Here is an 18,004-nt window from a genome sequence, read left to right on the forward strand (position 1 = left end):
ACTTGGGATGGATGAGTAGAATTGAGGATTATCTGTGTTGAGATGAATGGACCAGCTGAGTTGATGAGATCAGTAAATGAGATAGTATTGCGGGGAAAAAAAGGACTCAAGACAAAGTCATGGACGTAACCCATGATCAATTTATTCTGGATCGAGAGCCAGCAAAAACTGAGTAGCAGACAGGTAGGAGCTCTAAGCCAGAACAATGCCACAAAAACCTAGACAGAGGAGAGAATATCTAGGAGGAGAGAGTGATCAACAGTGTCAAATATTGCTGAGATGTCAAGAAGGCTGAGTACTGAGGAGACACAATTATATCAGATAAGAGATCATTGCTTATTTTCAGTTGAATGATGCATTTGGAAGGCAAAGGTAGATGGTGAGAGTAATCTTGGAGTTAGGCTTTGACAATTTGTAATTAGTGATAGAGCAAAGGAACAAGGGATTCAAACACAAGGAGATGGTGTGGAATTGAATCATCAAAAGTTAGAGATAGGAAAGAAGAAAGTGATGATGCTCTTGGAAAGAATTGGGGGTAGAGGACATGGAATTCATAGTGAGGATGAAGAACAATAGAGACCCTAAGGCATTAGTAAAGATAGAATCATAAAAGATTGCAATCAGATAAAGGAATTTCAGAGTTCATGAGCATGGATTAATGTATTTAAGGTGGATACATGCTGAAGCAAGTGTGGATACACAGAGGTTTGTCTAAGCCTGTCAACTAATTCATTCTTTTGAGGTCTTAATTTCCTCTTTTCTGAAATAAGAAGGTTATTGGGGGGGGGAACTATAAGAACAGAATGATGCATACATTGTCAAAGCCCATTACTCTGTTGGTTGTTTTTGCTTAACTATTTTATTTTGGTACAGTGGGATTCAGTTTCAGGTTGTATGGATTAGGGGTGTTTTTCCAAAAGAATAATATATTCATTCTGTGTGTGTATGTCACACAAATACATACACACACACACACACACACACACACTCACTCACTCACATGACTGGGAGTAATTAGAGCTTGAGTGACTTGTCTGGGGTCACACAGCCAATATGTGGAAGAGACACAACTTGAACCAAAGTCTATCAGGTTCTAAGGCTATCTCTATATCCACTGTGGCATGTGTATGTATGCACAGTATGAATTACAAATATGAACATGAAACTGAATTAGAAAAAATAATAAGGTATTAGACTAATTGATCTCTAAGGATCCTTCTAAGTACTAAGAGTACTAAGAGAATTGAACTTTAGAAATTCTTTTGTTAGCATGTAAGCAGTTTTTTAAAAGTAAGTTTTTAATTGATGTCTTCAGCTTCTTATATCGTTGTAGTTATCCTCAATATCTCTCTCACCCACAGAAGGCCATTTTATATAAAAATTGTATTTTTTTAAAGAGGGAAAAAACCTAGCAAAACTGATCCATACAAAAAGTCTGAAGACATGTGCAACATGTAAAACTTAAGGACCTCCCACCTTCACAAAGGAATTGGGTAGGAATGCCTTTTCATATCCCTTCATTCTGGTTATGCTTGATCTTTATAATTTTATTACATTCCTTTTTGGTTTTTTGGTGTGTCATTCTTTCTATTTATATTGTTATAGTCATTGTATAGATTGTTTTCTTGACTTTGCTTGCTTCACTCTATCAATTTATGTCTTTCCATGCTTCTTTGTAATCATCACATGCATCATTTCACAGAGCACAGTAATATTCCATTACATTCATGTACCACAATTTATTTAGCCATTGTCCAGTCGATAAGCATTCACTGTGTTTCTAATTCTTTGCTATCAGAAAAAGTACTCCTATAAATATTTTGGTATACATGGGGACTTTCTTCTCTTATCGATGCTTTCCTTGGGGTTTAAACCCAGTAATGGAGTGTCTGGTTCAAAGGGTCTGCTCATTTTAGTCAGTTCATTTGCATAATTCCAAATTGCTTTCTAAAATGATCGTGCCATTTCACTACTCCACCAACAGTGTATTAAGTATTTCTAACATTCCACAACCCATCAGACATTGATTACTGCCATTTTTTTGCTTATCTTTGTCCATTTGCAGGGTTTGAGGTGAAATCTTAGGGTTTTTATTTGCATCTTATTATTAGTGATTTGCTGCCTTCTTTCATGCAGTTGTAAATGCTTTGCAGTTCTTTTTTTGAGAAATATTCACATCCTTTGATTATTTGTGTTGAGGACTGTCTATTACTTTTGTGTGTGTGTGTGTGTGTGTGTGTGTGTGTGTGTGTGTGTATGTCACTCTTTATATATCTTGGATGCCAAACTTTTATCAGAGAAATTCGATGAAAAGACTTTTCCCCATTTGACCACTTTCCTTCTTATCCTAAGTGCATTAATTTTGTATGTGCAGAAACTTTTCAGTTTTATATGATCAAAATTATCTATTTTATCTTTTACCACTATCTCTTGTTTGGTTAAGAATATGTCTTCTACCCCCTGCTATGACTGGTAGATGATCTTTTTCTCTTCTGATTTTTTTTATAGTGTGATTTTTAATATTTAGGTTGCATATCCATTCAGATTGTATTGGTCTAAGATGGTCCAAGATGATCTAATCCTAATTTCTACCAGACTATTTTCCAATTTTTCCAGCAATTTTTATCAAATAAAGAATTTTTTGTCAGGTAATTTCCATTTTCCCCCTTTCTCAAACACAGATTTATTGAGTTCCATTGTTTTTGATTCTCCTTTGTCTAGTCTATTCCATTGATCTATCTCTATTAACCAATCTAAAATGGTTTTGATGACTGCTGCTATAAAATATACTTTGAGTTTGGAAAGACTATACCTTCTTCTTCCCTACTGCTTTTCATCATTTCTCATGATATTCTAGTTCTTTTCTATTTCCAAATGAATTTTGTTATTTTATTTATCATGTTCTATTTTGATTTTGATTCGCATAGTATTAAAAGTATAAATGAACTTTTATAGTATTGTCATTTTTATTATATGACTTGGTCTAGCCACAAGTACTGAAAATTTCTCCTAATTAAGGTGTTCTTTATGAAGCATTTATAATTGATCTATACAAGTTTTTGTGTGCTTTTGGTAGGTAGGTTGATCCAGATATTTTATGCATTTTGTTGCTACAATTACAATGGATTTTCCTTTCTATTTTTATTCTTGAGTTTTGTTATTATCATATGTAAATGCTGTTTAGTTTTAAAGTTTTATTAATCTATTTAATGTTCAGATACATTAAATTGATAAGAGCATCATCAATAGTTCTGAGTTCTAAATTTTTTCCTCCCTTCCCAAGAAAGCAAGTAATCTGATATAGGTTATATGTATACAGTCATATTAAGCATATTTCCATATTACTCATGTTGTGAAAGAAGAATCCGAAATTAAAGGGAAAGATCATGAGAAAAAGAAAACCATAAAACAAGTATTAAAAAGTGAAACTAGTATGCTTTGGTCTACATTCAGATTCTATCGTTCTTTCTTTTTTTCTTTTTCTTTTTTCTTTTTAGGTTTTTGTAAGGCAAATGGGGTCAAGTGGCTTGCCCAAGGTCACACAGCTAGGGAATTATTAAGTGTCTGAGGCCGGATTTGAACTCAGGTACTCCTGACTCCAGGGCCAGTGCTCTATTCACTGTGCCACCTAGCCGCCCTCTCGTTCTTTCTCTGAATGTGGATGGCATTGGAATTGTCTTGGATCACTTGTATTGCTGAGAAGAGCTATATCTGTCATAGTTGTGCACCACACAGTATTGCTGTTAATGTGTACAATGCTCTCCTGGTTTTGTTCAATTCATATAAGACTTTCCAGGTTTATCAGAAATCCACCTGCTTGAACCAGAAGAACAACATACACATTAATAACAACGTTGGGTGATGATCAATTCTGATGGGCTTGTTCATTTAAGCAGTACAATAATCAATGACAATTTTAAAAGAATTGTAATGGAAAATATCATCCATATCCAGAGAAGAAACTGTGGAGTTTAAATGCACACCAAAGCTTACTATTTTGTCTTATGTCTTACACTATTTTTTCTCTAATATTTTTCTCTTCTGTTTAGATTTGATTTTCTTTCATATCATGATTAATATGGATCTATGTTTAGCATAATTACACATACAAGTCCATGTTAGATTGTTTTCTGTCAGGGGAAGAGGGGAGGGAAGGGAAGGAAGGAGAAAAATATAAAACTTAAAACCTTGCAAAAAAAAGATTGAAAACTACTGTTGCATGTTGTTGGAAAAATAAATTAATAAAAATATTTAAAATAAAAAAAATCCATCTGCTCCTGATTTTTTAATAGAACAGTAGAATTCTATCACATTCATATATCACAACTTATTTAGTGATTTCCCCCAATTGAATCCCCTTAATTTCCAATTCTTTGCCATCACATAAAGAGCTACTGTAAATATTTTTGTATATGTGGTTCTTTTTCCCTTTTTTATAATCTTTTTGAGATATAGACCAAGTTGTGGTACTGCTGGATCAAAGGTTATGCAGTGTTTTATAGTCCTTTGGTCATAGTTCAAATTGCTCTCCATAATGATTGGGTCAGTTGACAACTCCACCAACAAAAATGTTTATTTTTGAGGGTTTATTTTGTAGCCCACAACTTTTTTGAAGCTATGTCTCAAACAATACTGCGGAGAGTAGGTATCCTTCCTTAGTTCCTGTAGTTATTGTTTTTTGTTTTTTGTAGTTTTTTTCAAGGCAGTGGGGTGAAGTGGCTTGCCCAAGGCCACACAGCTAGGTCATTATTAAGTGTCTGAGGCCGGATTTGAACTCAGGTACTCCTGACTCCAGGGCTGGTGCTCTATCCGCTGCGCCACCTAGCCACCCCCTGTCTTTATTTTAAAAGGTTCTTTTATATATCCTTATTACTTGATATTTGCTTTTGGTTTTAGATATACTTTTTTATAATATTTTTTAAAAAGTTCCTCTTTCTATACTTTTATTGTTTTTAGTATAAAAGAATGCTATACTTTGTCAAAAGCTTTTTCTGCATCTGTTGCGATAATCATATGGTTTTGGACATTTTGGTTTTTAATATGATTAATCTTGTTTTCCTAATGTACCATTTTCCCACTTGGTCACAATGAATGATTTTAGATCAATTGCTGTAGTATATTTGGCAGGATTTTGTGTAAAGAATTTTAAGTCAGTATGAAGTTTTCCTTCTGTGTTTTATCTTTCCCTAGTTTAGGTATTAGCTCTGTTATTTGCCTCAAAAGGATTCTGGTAGCATGCTTTCTTCAGAGTATGAGAACTAATTGTTCTAAGTTTGATAGATTTCTGTGTATCTTTTTTTTTTGCAAAGCAATGGGGTTAAGTGGACTGCCTAAGGCCACACGGCTAGGTGATTATTAAGTGTCTGAGGCCGGATTTGAGTTTAGGTACTCCTGATTCCAGGGCCGGGGCTCCATCCTCTGTGCCACCTAGCTGCCCTTTTTTCTGTGTATCTTTAAGAACCAGGAGTTTTTTTTCCCCTTTGGTAGTTCCTTTTATAGCTAGATCTATTTTATGAGATTGAGTTAAGATTCCTATCTGCTTATCTGATACTTTGAATAGTTTATATTTTTTAAGATTCCTTTATTTTTGTGTTCTTAGTTTTGTTAGTATATAACTAAAATATCTTCTGAGTGCTCTTTTTATTTCTTTTGGTTTTGTTGTGATTTCACCTTGTTTGCTTTTGTTACTGACTGGATTTTCTTCCTTCTTTTTAATCATATTAGATAAAGGCTTATCAATTTTATTAGTCTTTTCAAAGAACTTTTTATTTCTCATTTCTATGACTTTTTGTTTCTGGTCTATTTTTCCTCTAATTTTTAATATCTTCTCTTTTGTGCTTATTTTAGGTTTGCTTATTTCTTAGCTTTCTAATTTTTAAAAATGCATATTCAGTTTATTAATCCTCTTTTTCTATTTTATTAATATATGTTTGTAGGGATAGGATTTTTCCCCTGAGCACTGCTTTAGCTACATCCCAGAAATTTTAGTATGTTGTTTCATCATTGTTTCCTTTCACAAAATTATTAGTTGTTTCTATGATTCATTCTTTGACCCACTCATTAAAAAGTTAAAAATCTCCATTTGGTCTGTGTTTTTTGTTTGTGGTCTCTGACCTAATGACTATTGTGTTAATGTATTATGGTCTATACAAGATATAATAACTTATTTCTTCCTTTTTACATTTTGTTTGTTATGTTATGTGTGCTCTGATTTGTGATCAGTTTTTGTAGAAGTTCCACATGGTGCTGAGAAGAATGGATATTCTTAAGTCTTTTAGTTCCAGTTTCTCCAGAAATCTGGTTTGACATTTTCTCTTTATCGTTTTCTTAAACTTATTCAAAACTGAGAGGAATATTGAAGTCTCCTGTCACTTCTAGTTCAGTTAATATTTCCTTTACGAATTTGGTTGCTGAGGTATTTGGAACATTTTAAGTTGATATTAGTTATTAGTTTGGTTTTTTTTTTGGCATGACGTAGTTTTCCTGTTTATTCCTTTTTATTTTTTGAATATTTATTTTTGCTTTGTCAGATAGGATGTTTATAACTCCTGATTTTTTTTTATTCACTTGATGCGTGGTAAATATTTTTGCATCTCCTCTTTTATTTAGGTCCTTTGTTTTTTTTAAATGTTTCTTAATCTGTCATTTGTTTCGATTTATTGTATTATTTAATCCGTTCACATTTAAAGTTGTGTGAATTAGGCTTATATTTCCTCCATTTATCTCTATTATTTTTTCTAGTTATGATTTTCTCTCTACTTCTGTAAAGATATATTATGTTTCTTTAGTTACTTTAACTTAATCTTTTTTAAGGTGACTCTATTCTCACTGACTTTCTTCACTTCACATCTAATCTTCCCATTTGTTACCCCTTTCCCTTTGGGGATTTTGCTTATCCTTTTCTCCCTCTTAGTCAAGTGGATTCTCCCTTCCACTCTTCTAACTAGTCCTGTTAATTGGTTTTAAAATGCATTTTTTACATCTTCCAAGAGAGGATTTCTTTCCTTCCCTCTGTTCATTATCCATCCTCTGTCTACTCCAGTTTTTCATTTCTTTGGTTGAAAACCCACATAACTATCTAGTCTCTCTTGGAATCAAGACTTCCAAGGTATCCGTTGAATATCTGCCCAAAAGTCACTTTCTGCTGCTGCTTTCAAGAGCTTGCTCCATGGATTTCCTCTTTTTCCTTGTGATACATTCCAAGAACAGTAGGAGTTCCTGCAAGTGACAGTGATAGGATTTCCTTCTACCATGTCTCTGATTAATCAGCCCACCGCCGATCTATACTCTCTTCCTAGTTATCTTCTTTTCTTATTTGCCTCAAAAGAGAGGTCTCTGTGCTCACACACTGACACACTCCTCCAGGTGCCATCTGCCTTTAAGAGTTCCAGCTCCCCCTTCTGCAGGTTCTGGATCAGTGACCTTTTCAAGCACCAAATTCCCCAAACCACATAGAGCCCAAGGTCCCTATCTCCCTTCATATAATAGTAGTTTGCTCTTGTTTGTTTGTTTGCTGTTTGTCCTTCATCCTCAAAGGAGACCATGACAACAGGGAAGTGATGCTATGGCATGCATGTGAATTGGATTTTATTGAGGGAATGCTGTGCTAAGTCACTTTTATCTCCGGAGCCATCTAGGTCCAGTGACCAGATATGAATCAGGACAACTGGAGTTGGCCTTGGATTCAAGGCATTTGGGGTTAAGTGACTTGCCTAAGGTCACATGGGTAGTAAGTCTGATGTGAGGTTTGATTTCAGGTCTTCCTGATTCCACCCTTCCACCACCAGTACAAGGCTTCCTTCCTTTACCTTGCTTCTCTCTCTTTTGTTTTTTGCAAGGCAGTGGGGTTAAGTGACTTGCCCAAGGACACACAGCTAAGTAATTATTAAGTGTCTGAGACTGGATTTGAGCTCAGGTCCTCCTGACTCTAGGAGTAGTACTCTATCCACTGTGCCACTTAGCTGCCCCTAGAAACAATTCTCTTAAACTTTGCTGTTATCCTTGACTGCTGTATTTATTCACCCTAGGTATATTTCTGTTGTCTAGGGTTTTCAAGGCAGGTCTGTTTTTCTAAGAATGTTTCAAACACCTTTATTATTGAATGTTCTATATCTTTACATTTATGGTTAATCTCAGATTTGCATAGTAGTTCACCCTAGGTTGCATCCTGAGTTTCATTGCTCTTCCGAACATATTATTCTAGTCCCTCCTGAATTTTATGGTGGGTGCAGAATAGTCTTAGGTTATTTGATTTTTTTCTTTATATTTGAATATCTTCTTCCTGATGACTTGCAGAACTTGTTTCTGAATTGAATTTTTAAAGTTAAACCTTTGTATGTTTTAGAGTTTCTGGCCTTACATATTGTTCTCGAGGCTAAGAGTTCTTTGGTTTGGGATTTCGTTTTTTGTGTTCAGAAGTTCTAGTTCTGGTATTTTATTTCTTGCATTATGATATACAAGATTTTTGTTTGGTCATTTTCTTCTTGGAGACCCGTTATCCTTAGGTTCTTATCTTCTCTTTGGGATTAGTTACATAATGGGCATATTTTCTGTTAATGTTACTGTTTTTTACTTCTCTTTTTCTAGATTGTTCTTCAGTTCTTTGTATATCATTCCCAATCTATCATTCTTTCTTTTGTTCTTTGGTGAGATTTGTCACCTCAGATTCCATTTTCTGTCTATCCATTATTTTTGCACTGGAAGCCATAAATTCTGCTCTTATAATTCTTCCTTTTACTTTAAACCATTCAGGAGAAGCATGCTGTGATTCCTTGTTTTCCTCAAATTTCACAGAATCCTTTGTCTTATCAATTGTTGAATAGTTTTCATTTGTTTTGTAGTATTTATTCATAGATGCTTGAACTTATTTACTAGATCTGGACGCTTTATTTCCTTTTTATTGTTGTTGGTTTTAGTGTTGATTTCTGTTTATTTTCAGAGTCTTTGTGTTTTCTTTTTTCTAAGAACTTTGGTAATTTTAGTCATTTTCTCTCCCTTTCCCCATCCCCCATCCCCTTTATTTTCACCTATCACTCCTACCCTCCCCTTTGGTGGTACTTTCCTTGGGAACTGGATCTCTGCTACTCCCCCATTAGACTGTCTGTGGTTTACCACTTAGGTCTCTGCTCCAAGTGACCCTTGGGGAGACAGAACTGACTCTAGCCAGATGCTGGGCGTTTTCTCTCAGGCTTCAGAGAGGTGTGCAATCCTTGGCGTCCTTTCCTCTGGTCTGCCTGGCAGTTGAGAGCTGCAGGGCTAATATGACAAAGTTGATGTCTTTATTTTGGATCTCCAGGGCTCTGGGAGCAAGGGATTGTGGGAATGAGTTCTGATTCAATCCCCCTTTCCTCTGCACATCTACTCTCCTGTAGTGATCTTTTGCATTTACAGAATGCTGCCTCCTTCACACTGCCTGGATCTCCATGGTACTACTGGAAGAAGTGAGAGGGGACTAAGCTGTGGGGTTGGGTTTTCTTGCAAACTTGTTGGCTCCCACTTGTTGGCTCCTTGAGTCAGTTAATTTGCTCTTGTTGCCAGTAGTTGTATGGGAGGGAGGTGGGCTGGTGGATGACTTTTGACTGGGCCTCAGTTCATGGAGGCTTTTTTCCTTCTTTTGGATTCTAGGTGTCCTAGACCATAGGGACAGCTCTTTGGTGCATAAATTCTGAGATATTTGAGAAGTCACGGGGGTCAGAAGAAAATGATTAGTTATCCATTTTGTTGGTCACATCAGTCAAGTTTAGCTAAGCAAAGTAAATGAACACATTGACCCTGTCTGACAAAATCTGCCTCATTCTGTACCATTCTGTGCCTTGGTTCTCCAATATCCAATAATATTTTCATTTTAGAATAGTTTGCTTTGTTGGCCTAGTTCCTAGGTAGGGGTGAGAGCTAGAACTTAAAAGGTCCTCATCCAGTCCAATGCCCTCATTTTACAATTGAGGAAGCTAATATCCAAGGCAGCTAAAGGACTTGTCCAGGGTCACTCAGATAGTAAGCATCAGATGTGGGATTTGAGCACAGATCCTCTGACCCTAGAGCCAGGGCTCTGTCCCCTTTGCCTACCATTGAGTGTTAGCAATGCTAATGAGCAATTCCATTCTTTTCTTCCATGGCTTCTCAGGTTAGCATTGGGGAGATTGAACAGATGAGTTAGTAAGCATCTTGGGCCAGGAGTCCCAGGTTTAGTTTGGGCTTTTCATAGCCATGACCTTGGGCAAGTACCTTCACTTCTCTAATCCTCATTTGTAAAATGGGGACACTCTCAAACTGCTTCCTTCACCCTGGGACTATGAGGAAAGCACCTGGTAAACTACTAACAATTAGTGAGATGGACATTCGGTAGCAGCAGTGATTTGGGAAGCACCATGAACAGAACCAGACAGGAGGGACAGAGAGAAAGTGATATTCTTTCTCAGATGCTTTTCTTAATCTCTTGAGTTTTGAGAATTCTCAGTTAAGGAAGGACTTCTTACTACAGTCTCTTTGGGAACACCCCTCTCATCCATTCAACTCTTTGTTCAGGGACTGTTGAGTGGTGACCACAAGATTGGGTATTTGTTGAAAGTCTTTGTCCTATACACACACAGATCAGTTGCTTAAAAGGAGATAAGTTTCTAGAAAATTCACTTCTGTGAAATACCTCATTTCCTGAGGGTGGTGGAGAAATGAGATGTTACTCTGTGTGTATATGTATCCATCATGCATATGGATTTTTACATATGTGCAGAAACACACACCATTGGCCTTTACAAAGGGTGATAGTTCTTTATTTGAAACCAGCATGACAAAGGAATTCAGCAGCTAGAGAGCTGACCCTGGAGTCAGAAGAGCTAGGTTTTAGTCTTGCCTCTGGCACATTCTCTAAGTACCAGTAACAGGCTCAGTGTTGTGGACATTCTCTAAGTAAATCTGTAAATTGCAGAGAAGTTGCAGAGGAAATTCCCTCACTAGGAAATAACAATGCTGAGGAAATCATATATCTGCTACCTTATCCCCCAATCTCCCCCCCCCCCACTCCCCTACCAAAAAAAAATCCAGTCTACTGCCCCTCTGTACTTGCCTGGTCTTTCAAGATGTGTTTTAAGGAGCACTGGAGCCAAATCTCAGTTATTCTTCTCTCTGCCTCCATGATCTGGAGCAGGTTACTCAAGTTCTCTGGGAGCTGGGTTTCCTTATCTGAAAAAATGATTGAGTTTGACTAGAATAGATGGTCCTGAAAGTCCCTTCTAACTCAAAATTGGCTAGTCTATGATTGCCATGGTGATTGGTACTGATTTATTTCTTCTTACTTAAATGTTTCCAGGAACCATGATCTTTTTGGGGTGGTGGTGGAACCCCAAAAAGATTTATTTAAGAATTATGTAGTTAGGGGTGGAGCACCGGCCCTGGAGTCAGGAGTACCTGGGTTCAAATCTGGTCTCAGATACTTAATAATTACCTAGCTGTGTGGCCTTGGGCAAGCCACTTAACCCCATTTGCCTTGCAAAAACCTAAAAAAAAGAATATAAAAGAATTATTGTAGTTAGCAGAAGCTAGAGGAGAGAGGAGACAGGAAGTAAAGGCAGTTGGTAGTGACTGATCCTCTGAGGGATGAACTAACTGGACAGTCAAACAGTTAAGGGAGGGAGGGGTGAAGCAGCAGTGGCAACAGCTGCTGCCATGAGTAGCGTAGATTGAGGGAGAAGAGGGAGAGATTAGGACAGTTGCAATGACAGCTGGGCCGATAATAACGGCAGCTTCAGTAGACATCTTAAATCCATTATATTCAAAACAGAGCTTGTTATCTTCCCCCCACCAAATTCTCCCTTCTCCACACTTTCGTCTTCCCATTGAGAGTATCATTATTCTCCCATTCTGCCCAGCTCACAACTTAGTAATCATTTTCAACTTCTCATTACTCTTACCCCTCCATATCCAAGCTGTTTCCAGGGCTTGTTGATATCAATATCTCTCTTTTATGCCCCCTTCTGATACTGGCACCACTCTAGTTCAAGCTTTCATCACCTCATGTCTGGACTACTGCAATATGTTGCTAGAGGGTTTGCTTACCTCAAGTCTCTCCCCACTTCAATCTATCCTCCAACCACTAAAGTGATTTTCCTAAAGCACAGATCAAGATCATGTAATCCCCCCTTCCTCTCACCCTCATTCAGGAAACTCCAGTGATTCCCCATCACCTCCAGGAACAAATAGAAACTGCTCTGTCTGGTATTTAAAGCCCTTCATAACTTAGCTCCCTCTGCCTTTCCAGTCTTCTAACGTCTCACTCTTTAATTCAGTAATACTAGCTTTTCATCTGGTCCACAAAAAGTCACTACCTCTTGCCTCTGGACATTTTCTCTGGCAGTTCCCCTTGCTTGAAATGTGTTTACCTTCTGACTTCTCTTCCTTTCTTTAAGTCCCAACCAAAGCACCATCATTTACAGGAAACCGTTCCCAACCCCTCATAATTCTGGTGTTTTTCCTCTGTTAATTATTTCAATTATTTCCCATTTATCCTATATATTATTTGCTTTCAATATATTTGTTTATTTGTTGCCTTCCCCATTAGATTGTAAACTGTTTAAGGGCAGAGACTGTCTTTTGCCTCTTTTTGAAGCATAGTGCCTGGCACCTAGTAAGTATTTAATAAATATTTATTGATCAATTGACACAGATCTCAAGTCCTCTGTGCCTTGAGAGACATTCATCTTGAGTCACCTTGTGTGGGCAAATGCTTTACCTAGTGACATATCCTCTGAAGCTAACTCGTTTTTTAATCTTTTTTTTTAAATTACTAGATACGGTGAAATTGTTAATATTAATCTTGTACGTGATAAGAAGACTGGGAAGTCCAAAGGATTCTGTTTTCTTTGCTATGAGGATCAGAGAAGCACAATTTTGGCTGTTGACAATTTTAATGGAATCAAGGTGAGTGTGTCTCTTCAAGTGGTTCTTTTCATATGTGCTAGAGAAGCCTGCTTAGTCATCACAGGCTTTGCCAGCCAATGCCTTGACTAGGGCACAGTGTTGAGGAACTGCTGTACCCATAGTAGTGGGAGAAACTAGACTGAGGCCCAGCCTCTTGCAGGTACTGAGTCCTGCCACTTTTCTGGCCCTTAGATATGAAGGCATACAATTTCAGAGTGGGAGAAGACCTTAGAGCTTAGATAATAATAATGACACCTCTATTAGCTCTTCTGAGTTTTTATTGAATGCTTTCTTCACAACAGGGGAAGTAGTGGTGATCTTCAGTTCATTTTATCAGTGAAGAAACAGTCCTAGAAGATGGGAAATAGCTTTGCCCAAGCTCCCACAGCCAGTAAGTGTTAGAACCAGGATTCGAAGGCTCCTGGGACCAGGTCCACCACTTGGTGCTGCAGGTGGTCAAACCCCTGATTTTACAGATGAAAAGACTTTTAAGAAAAAATGAGGGAGTCTGAGGTTCAGAACCAAGGAACATACTCATTCTTCCCTGATCATCTTTCTCTACTGCATGTACTCTTTTTTCTCAAGCGAGCTCCTCCCCATCATTCCCTTCCAATTCCAACATGCTTCCTTCCATATATGTCTGATATCTTGGGCAAAGAAGGGATTGGGAAACACATAGTATAGTGAAAGAGGAACAGCTCTGGCCTGGGAGTCGGGAGGCCTGATTCATATCGCTTCTCAGAAATGTACTGACTCTGTGGCCTCAAGGCAAATGATTTTTTTTTCCTATGGAAAATACAGGTAATGTTAGTTGAGCTCTCTGCTTTACAAGGGCATTGTGAGGAAAGCATTTTATTAATCCTCATGGTAAAAATTTTTTAAACTATGATTTCAACAACAAATTCAATTCAGTACACATATATTTATTTGTTTTTAAAGATTTTATTTTGAGTTTTACAATTTTTCCCCTAATCTTACTTCCCTCCCCCTCCCCCCTGCCACAGAAGGCATTTTGCCAGTCTTTACATTGTTGCCATGGTATACATTGATCCAGATTGAGTGTGATGAGAGAGAAATCATATCCCCAAGGAGGAAACATAAAGTATAAGAGATAGCAAGATCAGACAATAAGATATCAGTTTTTTTTTTTTTAAATTAAAGGTAGTCCTTGGTCTTTGTTCAAATTCCACACTTCTCTCTCTGGATACAGATGGTATTCTCCATCTCAGACAGCCCCAAATTGTCCCTTATTGTTGCACTGATGGAATGAGTCCATCAAGGTTGATCATCACCCCCTTGTTGCTGTTAGGGTATACAGTGTTTTTCTGGTTCTGCTCATTTCACTCAGCATCAGTTCATGCAAATCCCTTCAGGCTTCCCTGAATTCCCATCCCTCCTGGTTCCATGATATATGTATACCATAGTTTGCTAAGCCATTCCCTAATTGAAGGGCATTTACTTGATTTCCAATTCTTTGCCACCACAAACAGGGCTGCTATGAACATTTTTGTACAAGTGATGTTTTTACTCTTTTTCATCATCATCTCTTCAGGGTATAGACCTAATAGTAGTATTGCTTGCTCAAAGGGTATGCACATTTTTGTTGCCCTTTGGGTGTAGTTCCAAATCGTTCTCCAGAAAGGTTGGATGAGTTCATAGCTCCACTAACAATGTAATAGTGTCCCAGATTTCTCACAACCCTTCCAACAATGATCATTTTCCTTTCTGGTCACATTGGCTAGTCTGAGAGGTATGAGGTGGTATCTCAGAGAAGCTTTAATTTGCATTTCTCTAATAAGTAATGATTTAGAGCAATTTTTCATATGACCATGGATTGCTTTGACCTCATCTGTAAATTGCCTTTGCATATCTTTTGAACATTTGTCAATTGGGGAATGGCTTTTTTTTTAAATTTGACTCAGTTCTCTGTATATTTTAGAAATGAGTCCTTTGTCAGAAATATTAGTTGTACAGATTGTTTCCCAGTTTACTACATTTCTTTTGATCTTGGTTACAGTGGTTTTATCTGTGCAAAAGCCTTTTAATTTAATGTAATCGAAATCATCTAGTTGGTTTTTAGTGATGCTCTCCAACTGCTTCCCTTCCCATAGATCTGACAGGTAAACTAGTCCTTGATCTTCTAGTTTGCTTATAATATTTTTTTTATGTCTAAATCCTGTATCCATTTGGATTTTATCTTGGTAAAGGGTGTGAGGTGCTGGTCTAATCTAAGTTTCTTCCACACTAACTTCCAATTTTCCCAGTAGTTTTTATCGAAGAGAGAGTTTTTATCCCAATAGCTGGACTCTTTGGGTTTATCAAACAGCACATTACTATAATTGTTTCCTGCTATTGCACCTAGTCTATCACTGGTCCACCACTCTATTTCTTAGCCAATACCAGACAGTTTTGATGACTGATACTTTATAATATAATTTTAGATCAGGTAGGGCTAAGCCCCCTTTTGCACTTTTTTTTCATTGAATCCCTGGAAATTCTTGACTTTTTATTTCTCCATATGGATTTACTTAGAGCTTTTTCTAACTCATTAAAGTAATTTTTTTGGAATTTTATTAGTAGGGCACTAAACAGGTAGTTTAGTTTTGGTAGAATTGTCATTTTTATTTTATTAGCTCTACCTAACCATGAGCAGTTGATGTTTGCCCAGTTATTTAAATCTGATTTAATTTGTGTGAGAAGTGTTTTGTAATTGTTTTCAAAAAGTTTCTGAGTCTGCCTTGGCAAATAGACTCCCAGGTATTTTATATTGTCTGAGGTTACTTTGAATGGGATTTCTCTTTCTAGCTCTTCCTACTGTATCTTGCTAGACATATATAGACAAGTTCAGGATTTATGAGGGTTTATTTTATATCCTGCAACTTTGCTAAAATTGCTAATTGTTTCTAGTAGTTTTTTGGATGATTTCTTGGGATTCTCTAGGTAGACCATCATGTCATCTTCAAAGATTGAGAGTTTTGTCTCTTCCTTCCCAATTCTAATTCCTTCAATTTCTTTTTCTTCTCTAATTGCTGAAGCTAGCATTTCTAATATATATTGAATAGTAGTGGTGATAATGGGCACCCTTGTTTCACCCCTGATCTTATTGGGAATGCCTCAAGCCTCTCCCCATTGCATATAATGCTTGTTGATGGTTTCAGATAGATACTCAGCCCAAATTAATTAAGCACCTGTTGTGTAAAGAGGCAGCTGATAGCACAGTGGTTAGAGCACTTGGCCTGGAGTCAGGGAGAACCTGAGTTCAAATCCAGTCTCAAATACTAACCAGTTACACAGGCAAGTCATTGAACCTCTGCTTACCTCAGTTTCCTTATCTGTAAAATGGGGCTCATAACAGCATCTCCCTTCCAGGACTGTTGTGAGGATCAAATGAACTAAGATTTGCAAAGTACTTTGTAAACTTTAAAGTGCTAGAGACGCAATTGTTATTATGATCCTCTGCCTTTGGATTTTCTCTAGGATTCTTTGTGCAAAATCTATATCTGCATGCAACTTGCATATTCCTTCCTAGGATTCTAGATTTAGAAGTGGAAGGGCCCTTAAAGGTCATCTAGGCCAAAGCTCTCACTTTTCAGATGAGGAAACTGAGGCCCACAGAAGTGAATGGACTCAAGCTCAAGCCTTTACTGGAAGTAAGTGGCAGAGCTGGGATCTGAACCCAAGTACTCTGAATACATTCTTCATAATGCAAAAGCCACCCTTCTGAATTTCCTTATTTCTCTTGGGAGTCATTCTCAAATCATCATTGTCCCTCATCCCATCTATTCATTCTGTGGCTCAGTGTTGTCCAATGTATATTCACAACAACTTTGGAATTTGTCTCCTATCCATTCTCCTGGTCCCCACCCAAATTAGGCTCTCCATCACCTCTTGCTTGGACTACTGTTACCATGGATTTCTAGTTGGTCTCTCTTCTTTCTCTAGTCTGGCCTCTCTAGCTGTCAGAGGTATGACTGACTATGTCACTACTTACCTCAGTAAACTCCAGTGTCTCTTTCCTGGTCAAATAGATGTTCAAATAAAGCCCATTCTAATATGACTACCTAAGCCTACCTTTCCAGCCTTATTAGACATTACTTCTCTTCAGTCATTCTTGATTCTTCTTGCCATTCCTAAACCATGACATTCTTTTACCTCTTCTCTCATCTCTGACCCTTAAAATTCTTGGTTTCCTACTTTGGAACTCTTTACTGTGCATCTACTTGTGAGTATATGTTTCCATCTATAGAATGGCAGCTCCTTGAGGGCAGAACCTGGTTCATTTTGGGAAATTTTTAAAATAAACTTTTTTTAAAAGAGCCAGTTCAACAATAAATTTGATTAAGCACCTAGAGTGTCTCTGCTAAAGTTTGGAGGCTCAAAGGTGAAAGCCAATGTAGTTCTTGTTCTTGTTCTTAGTTTATTCTGCAAGGCTATAACTCATTTACACACCTATCAGTCCAGTTTGATGGAGCCATGGAGGCCAGGAAGCAGGGAGAAGGAGACATGACACAAGGAATGACTAGGAATGGAGACTTGAACTGGATAAAGGAAACCCTTCAATGCCGAGTCAAAGAATTTAGAGTAATCATAATAGCTGACATCTATATAAGACTTGAAAATTTGCAAAGCTTTTTATAGACCTGAACTCAATGGAGCCTTGTAAGAACTCTGGGACCTGGAAGATGTTGTTATGCTAGTTTTGCCAATGAGGAAACTTAGTCTCAGGTTAAATGACTTGCCCTCATTCACACAGCTGGAAACTGTTAGATGGTATTTAAATCCATGTCTTTTTGAATCCCAATCCAATATTCTGTCTGCTTCTAGGTGCCAATGGAATGATATGTGAGTAAGGTGGATTGATGATGGGAGAGGCCGGACATCAGGCAGGCAGTTAGGAGGTTCTGACAGTATTTCAGTCACCAGCTGATGGGGATTTGTCTTAGGGTGGCATGTGTGAGCAGGAAGGGAGAGTGGAGTGATATATTTCAATAAGCACACTGTATGTAAAACTAGCTGTTGGACGTGGAATGTTTGGGAGTTAGAATGACAGGACTTGGGAGGTTGGTTGTTGGGGTTTGGGAGAAGGGTAAGT

At 37.5% G+C, this 18,004-nt stretch overlaps 1 protein-coding gene across 1 annotated transcript in view; it reads left to right on the forward strand.

The window, feature by feature from the left end:
* Nucleotides 1–18,004, forward strand: part of RBMX2 (RNA binding motif protein X-linked 2) — a 36,821-nt gene that overhangs the window by 8,477 nt on the left and 10,340 nt on the right. The window contains exon 4 of the mRNA XM_074208145.1: nucleotides 12,783–12,912. Within this exon, the coding sequence (XP_074064246.1) occupies nucleotides 12,783–12,912 (130 nt within the window). The remainder of the gene's footprint in view (nucleotides 1–12,782; nucleotides 12,913–18,004) is intronic.

This window comes from Macrotis lagotis, chromosome X (assembly GCF_037893015.1).
Source record: "Macrotis lagotis isolate mMagLag1 chromosome X, bilby.v1.9.chrom.fasta, whole genome shotgun sequence".
NCBI lineage: Eukaryota > Metazoa > Chordata > Mammalia > Peramelemorphia > Peramelidae > Macrotis > Macrotis lagotis.